The 7,767-nt window shown below is 39.1% G+C and overlaps 1 protein-coding gene across 1 annotated transcript in view; it reads right to left on the reverse strand.

Annotated features, from left to right (window-relative positions):
* The window catches only part of LOC132546717 (zinc finger homeobox protein 4-like), a 39,712-nt gene extending 35,906 nt beyond the window's left edge, over positions 1-3,806 (reverse strand). The window contains exon 1 of the mRNA XM_060210435.1: positions 602-3,806. Within this exon, the coding sequence (XP_060066418.1) occupies positions 602-3,806 (3,205 nt within the window). The remainder of the gene's footprint in view (positions 1-601) is intronic.
* Between the last annotated feature and the right edge of the window lie 3,961 nt (positions 3,807-7,767).

Genomic DNA, 7,767 nt, shown 5'->3' on the forward strand with positions numbered 1-7,767 from the left:
ATATTCTACTTTAAATCCATATTCTATGAACATTCTACTTTATTTCTGTATTCTGCAAACATTCTGCTACATATCTAACATATCTATGATACAAGAATATTCTATTTTTATAAAATATTCACAATATAAGAAAATGTTATCAGACAAATACATATTTTAAGAATACATTATAAATTATTTACATTGTAAAATGTTTTTGGGATTGGATAAACAGCCTGGATACCTGGTTGAAGATCTGAAAATCTTTGTTTTATTTAAAACTATGACTGTTATTAAGGAACAAATATCTTGTAATTCTAATCCCAATGATTGATACATTCTGGTGATATAAGATGACAACAAAGAATTCATTACAGTTAGTCTAATATATCCAGCATTTACTTCATTACAACTTCTACTCTGTACAGTATACATTTTCCTGATCATCAAACAGACTGCATGCTTTGAACTCCCATACAAGTACACAACGATCAAATGAAATTGTAGGCCTTGAACTCTCATACAAGAACACAACTATCAAATGAAACCGAAGGCCTTGAACACCCATACATTGTAGGCCTTGAACACTCATACAAAGACAAGACAATACTAAGAAGCATACCTTCGTCATCAAACAGGATTTTGTCCTTGCCCTCGTCATATTCCTTGACCATGTAGATTTCACCAGGGTCGATATCCACCTGACCGTCTTCCTTCATCTGCATCTGTTTGATGCCTTCACTGCGTAGATGGCGGAGGGAGCGGACATGCTGGATGAGGTTAAGTTTTGCTCGTGTGGAGAACTTGCACAAACTGCAGTAGTAGTACTTGGACTTGGCGTTGAGTTTTGTCTCACACATCTGGAGATGGACAAACAGCTGGGCATTGCTCTCGTGGCGTGGATTACCAGTGTGGATTTGAAGCTTGTGGATACTGTTGGTATAGTAGTCACAAGAATTACAGCGGACTTGAACCGGATTACTGACATTGAGGTACTTTAGCCGCCACTCATTGCTGGCCCCGCCCTCTTTGATGTGATTGACCAGCTGAAGCCTCTGTAGATGTTTGTCCGTCTTGCAGTGCAGCTGGAAGTTGGCTTTGAGGTTGGTTTTGTATGTACACAGACTACACATGTAGGTACCCTGCGACACGCTGATATTCTCCTGTTCCCGCTGCTTGGTGCGGTCTAGTTGTAAATGCTGATGAAGAGATTCGAGGGAGTCGGTTGCGTATGTGTTACAAACACAACAAGAATACATTCTGGCTGCGTCAGGAGTCTGCGGATCAAATGCAACACCCATACCACCATTTTCTTTCCGTAGGTCCATTGGGATTTCACCGTATGGTCCTTGCATATTCGCCATCATCATACTCTGGTCGTAGCCGAAGGGAATGTTCCCCTGGGAGGTCATGGGTGATGACATTCCGGCCAGGAATGATGGATCGTTCTGCAAAAGCATCAGCTGGTTGAGTTGCTGGATCTGCATGTCTCTTTGCATATGTTTCATGTTTTGTTGAAGAACCATCATGTTGTGTGTGTGCTTCTCACTGGTCATGTGTATGCGCAGATTCCGTGCCACGTTTGTTTCGTAGTTGCAAACATCACACTTCCATGTTGGTTTCGGTTTGTTCTTCTTCATCTGCTGTACCGCAGCCTCAGTTTGAACAGGTTGCTGGGGTGGCATTTTGACCTCGCCTCCATTGGCCAGTTCCTGTACATTGTTGAGGTGTTTGTCAGACTGCATATGTATGCTAAGGTTTCCTTTGGTGGTTGTGCTGTAGTTGCACACCTCACAGCGATATGGTTTGTAGCCACAAGAGTAGCTCTCTCCACGTGCCAGGCGAGGGTGCGACTGGTTTGTCATGCAGTAGATGCACTGCTGGTCATTATCCGGGTGTTTTTCTTTCATATGGATTTCAAGTGTTTCTTGGTATTTGTAATGCCAGTTACACTTTGGACACTTGAGTGTCTTGCATGAGTTTCGAGAATGCATCATGGTCATGTGACCACCAAGAGACTGAGAAGAGCTCAGTATCATGTCACATTTGGGACACTCCACACCCTGGGCACGTCCCTGTGGATGATCCTCACACACCCCGAGAAACACTGAGGATGATGGATGGCTAGTTGCCATTGGCAATGACATGGTAAGTGATGGCACAGTATAGGAAGCACTAGATGATGACATGTCTAGACTTTGTCTGTGGTTGTTAGGACTCTGGAAAACATTCTCATTCTGAGGTGGGACATCCTTGACTGAAGATGTTTCCAGGTCATAGTCTGATCCTCCACTGTGATCTGGGATTCCTGAGGTTTCACTGAGGTTACACACAGAGTTGTTATATTTTGTCCCTTGATTATGAACACCAACACAGTCCAGCATAGCACCATGGTTAACCCCTGACTTGGCACTGCCCGCTGCCACCTCCGACCTCTTAGAGTCGGATAATCCCTGAGTACTAGGGTCGTGTAATTTCTCCGATTTCAACTGCATCATCAGTGGACTTGAGTTAGCTATGAGGTTGTCAGAAAGCTTTGGCTTCGAGTACACAAAACTGACAGAGGTTGTGTCTTTCAGGCTACCCGGGTAGCTGGAACACAACATATTTGTAGGTGAAAACAACTCTTGTGAAGAAGGTTTGGCTGAGGGAGAATGGGCGTCATTAGTCGGAAGCGATTTCCCAGGTTTGGGCTCCAAGAATGACATTAGAGGTTCTTTCTCCTTGCCCACACATTGTATAATGGCAGATGAATTTTTCTGAGACATAATTGTCACCTCTTCGCTGTTCAGTGTCATTGAATGCTCAGTTTCAGCATGAGCTGTGAAAGACTTTGCGTAACCAAACGATAGTTTACATATAAAACACATGAGAATGGGTTTTGTTGGGACCGACGTCCAACCCTTACTTGCGTCTGAGGTAGATAATCTATCAGCAGTCGCACTGCCATCCATATCACTATCAGCCTTGTCTGTCTTTGTTTTCCCTGAACGGACGTCGTACACACGATAACTGAACATCATCGGGGCCTGGTGGGGGTAGGGATGAGAAGATGGAGCACTATAAATACTGTTTAACACAGAAGCTGGATTTCTGGGAACAAAGAAAGCGTTAGCAACGTATGGGAAGGCAGAGACTTGTGACTGAATATCACTGCCTTTCCTGTCTATGATAATACCGTCCTGATGTGGTAAGTCTATTATAGAATCAAGATCGCTCAAGTCCGAGTCGCCGCCCTCAATGATGTAAGCCGACCCATCAGAATTATACACAATTTTACCATCAAAACTCTCGCCATCACTGAAATCATCGTCTACATTATTACTAGTATTAGTGAGGTTTGTTCTGTCTAGCGAGGTTCTATTCCTAAACGGGGACTGATCAGTTCCCGCACATTTATGATCCATGTAGGACTGTAGAGAAGGGTAACCACTGTCACAATTGGCACAGTCTACAGGCTCATCATCCTTCACTGAACTTTCTTCTTCCTCCTCGTTCACTTCCTCTTCTTCCTCCTCCTTCCCTGGTGGGGAGGCACTAGATATTGAGTCTGAAGACTCCATTCCTGACTCGGCTGATCCAGATCCATTGGTCGTTTCAGTATTTCCAGGAACTGGCAACTTAAACTTTAAGCTTAGATTTGCAGTATCAGATTCACCCAGAGTTTTGGAATTAAAGAGTCTGCCTGACTCGGATCCCTGATCTATATGGTATTTGGTGATGGGGGAAAGCTTGCCCCCGTAGGAGTTTGGGGCTGAGGTGAGAGTGAGTGCCATATCGGGGCTGGACTGGGTCCCAGGGGAAGGACTTAAGGGCTCAAAGTCCATAATGCGGCATCAGTCTTCATTTCTTTTTCTCTATTCTGTCATAGTTTTCATCTGTAAAGAGAAGAAAAATCCTTGAAAAACTTGATTATGACTTGACATGGATTAATATGGCAATGACCCATAATTCAACGACGCACAAACAACAGTTCACCAGCTCTTTTATGTGAAAAGTAAATTCCACCTGCAGTCCTAAGTAGGTCTTCACATGCTTGAAACAGTGAGGAACCAAATTAATTTTCCAGTAATTCATCAACAGTTACACTTTGTGATGAAAATGAATGCAAAGTCAGTGATTTATATACATATACATAATGTACACCTGCCCTTCGTCCAGGATCACTACTAGATGATGAAACGGTACTATCTGTAACAAACGGCTATTAATTATACAGGTAACACAAGCTTGTGTTCATGCATAATTATGGAGTATTCAATAATGATGTTTCGGAAGTATGTCATGAAAAAGTAATTTTTGTTGATAAATATGAAGGCTCTGATGTTAGGAAATATTACATTAAACTCAATAATTACGCAATGCAACAGATGCAATTTTTATGAGCTTCTAATTGAAAGTATTGACTTTGTTGAGCTATGAGTTGTACATGCCACATATACACAAGCTGATCACCTGTACAGGGTTTAATGTTTGATTAATTTGTACCTCAGAACAGTGTCAGTAACTTTACCATCCAACTAAACACCCCTTCACATAATACAAACTTATTTCACATGAGTCCCGGACTTAATTTATCTGGGACAAAGAAAAATCTCTCAGCCATCTTTTATGTGAATTCATTTGGTCAATAAAGGTCAGCTATAGTTAGCCTGGGACCGGTCAAGTGTAAGATACCAGGACACAATTAATAGGTGACCATATAATGACCATCCAGTGCCCAGAATAATGTGAGTGGTCAAGCTGGTAGTCCCCACCTTTAGCGTGGTCAGGCTGAAGGACTGGTCAACCAATAACTCACAAATTTTATTCTTTACTTTCAACCATAAATTTCAATCCTTACTGGTTATCAAGAATTTTCCTAGACTTAAAAAAAATAATTAAACCTTTTTAATGATACATATAAAATATCTAATATTTTGTTTTACAAGTTTTGAAAAGACCATAATTTTTAAAGTGTAATTAAATATACTTATAACAGAAATATGCTGGTTTTGATTGATAAAATATATTTTAGTTTCATAACTGAATATTTTGTACAGAAAAAAGCTGGACATTCTGTATAGAACAAACTGGACATTCTGTACTGGACATAAGGTGACCTCCACATAACATCAGTGGACTCACAGTCTAGTGCATAAAATGTAAATATAGCATTAACAGTCATAATTAATTGGTAACCATCTACTGACCCCAGTACATTGCTACTTATAACTAAAGGTTTATCAAATAAATGTTCATTTTATCACAGTTTAGTAACATTAATAGTTGTTCCTCAACTTAAATTCAAACTTTTAAAAATTTTGTTTGATTACTGCAAGATAGGTGTAAAATGTTAAATTTTACAGCAAGATCGTTTATATTTCTGCCATGATAAAATATGCAATGGACAGAAAAATAGGTTAACTGCTACGATCTGGAGTGTGACATTGTAAGGTATACTTAAGGAGTTATCTAGCCAGCCTATCACCTACACGAGGTTTTATCTATAACAGCCTGGTACATCAACTTAAAAGCCACCGTATTTAAAATAGACCACTCTCTGGAATCATAATACATAGCAGGGACATGATTATAATTATAGCACAATATCAAGAAATCAGTCTCAAATTGATTTTATCAACCTCTAGACCTAAAATAGATTTAGGTCTTAAGCAACGTTCCATTAACTCATAATATTAATCTTTCTTCAGTTTTTTTTTTTTACCCCAAAACATCAATTACTCATTTCCAAATTATCAGTCATGTTAAGAGGCCGATGATCCTGAAATAAATCTCTGAATTTCTAAGCTACTGATAATGACCAGACAGTGACCACTGATGTTGATTGTGTGTGTATGAGGTTGTAACACTAAGGTCAGACCCACATCCTGGTGTCTGATGCTACAGCCGTGACATACTCTCGGCCAGAGAGAGGCTGGCACAACTGCCCATTGACGGCCACCATACATAAAACACAAGTTAGCTCTACAGTAGTACTCACATCCCTCCAATGTCATGGTTCACAAATAGCTGCCTAGACTGTTGGAATGTCCAGATTCTGAGAGATCACTTTCCAGAAAACGTGAAAAGAAGGGAGAGCTGAGAAGACATGTTTAGATGTCCATGGTGTTTTGGCCTACCTGTATATACAAGGTCTGACCCACTGGACATACCACACAATACTGATGGTGATCACATCACTGACCCCGGGCTACCTGTCACTCTTCTCACCTGGCCTTGATAGGCCCTCATCTGCATACATAGCTCATCAGACACATACCTGTACTGGCACTGCAAGAAAGTGCAGGAAAGGGCACCTGTACCTATACTGGTCTTTGGACAAGTAGCTGGACCTACATAAGTATTGCTGGACATTGGGGAGGGGGTGGTGTGATAAATAACAATCAGCTGTAGGAGGGAGGGGCAATCTGTACACCTAGCCATATCCCTTGTACATGGGTAAGCAAGGTACATTGTTGTATATGAACTTTCCTGATATGGTGGTGAATACCTGGAGTACAAGTCTGTGGGTATATTTTCACCTGTAAGTCCTGATAGTATCAGCTAGCTGACTATAGGGATTCTATATGAATGTTGTCCCTATATGACAGTAGCGTTATCTAGGCAGATTAAGATAGATGCTGATTACAGCACACACCTTTGTCTGCCTGAGATCTTAGGTATGACTTCACTAATCAACTATTTTAAAGCACACCTGCAGTTTTGCATCATCTTTTTTTTTCACAGCCAAATTACTAGTCAATTACAAACTACCAGGACATGAATTTTTTTCAAGGATATGAAAATCTTCCAAAATTCTGACTTTTAAGTTGAAGATAAAAAAATTTATTGTTGTCTTAAGTTATTGGAATTTCTGAGCAGCACGGTCAGAATTTGTGAATGGTTCCACAGATTAAACGAAATCTGCATACTATGATTGAAAAGTATATGCATGGTCAGGTGGCAAAGACAGAGAAAACAAAAATTGCCAATTTCCGAAGTCAGATGGGGTTTGATTATAGAATACTTTAAAAATCTATTCATCTTAAACATTTGCAAATCAAGTTTTATCAACTTTTATCAGACCTGGATGTTAGAAGATTCTATAATTTCTCTTCTTGTCTAATTGTGGAATTGAACTTCAGCAGCCTTGGTGAAAGGTGAGCATGCCATCCACTACACCACAAAACCATCCATTTGATCCCCTAATTGGACCTCAAAAGTTTGGGGTCACTTGCGAAAAACTGATTACTCCAGTTTCCTCCAAACAAACAAGAGTGATTAAAAGAAACATATTAAGTTAATGAAAATTTATTTCAAAATAAATTAAATCTTAAGATTTTTAAAATATATTCATTTTTACAATAATGAACAAAAATTATTTTTCTTTGAAGTTAAATAATCTTAACACTAGTTTGTTTCAATAGAATCAAACTTTCAAGGTATTCACTTCATGATTTTTAAAAATATTTAAATGGATGACATGATTACTTATTAAAAGAAACAATACTGGTTCTGAGGAAGTCTACTTATTTTTTAAGTTACAAGAACAGCTTAATAATTATTCATGTAAATGAGAGATCACTAGATATAAAAATAATTGGAATTTCTTTCCAGGAAAATTTGAGGCATAAATGGTTCAATTTTAAGAATTTATAATTTGGAATTAAAAAAGAAAGCTCTACATGGAAACAGTTTTTAAAACATTTTAAAATTTGGTCAAATTGAAATAATGAGTGTATATTTTGAAGTAAGTGCATATATATTTTTTTCACAACTGCACTACAAGAATATTTTAGAAATAAA

This window comes from Ylistrum balloti, unplaced genomic scaffold (genome assembly GCF_031769215.1).
Source record: "Ylistrum balloti isolate Yb309-2 unplaced genomic scaffold, AGI_CSIRO_Ybal_v1 Utg369908, whole genome shotgun sequence".
NCBI classification, from domain to species: domain Eukaryota; kingdom Metazoa; phylum Mollusca; class Bivalvia; order Pectinida; family Pectinidae; genus Ylistrum; species Ylistrum balloti.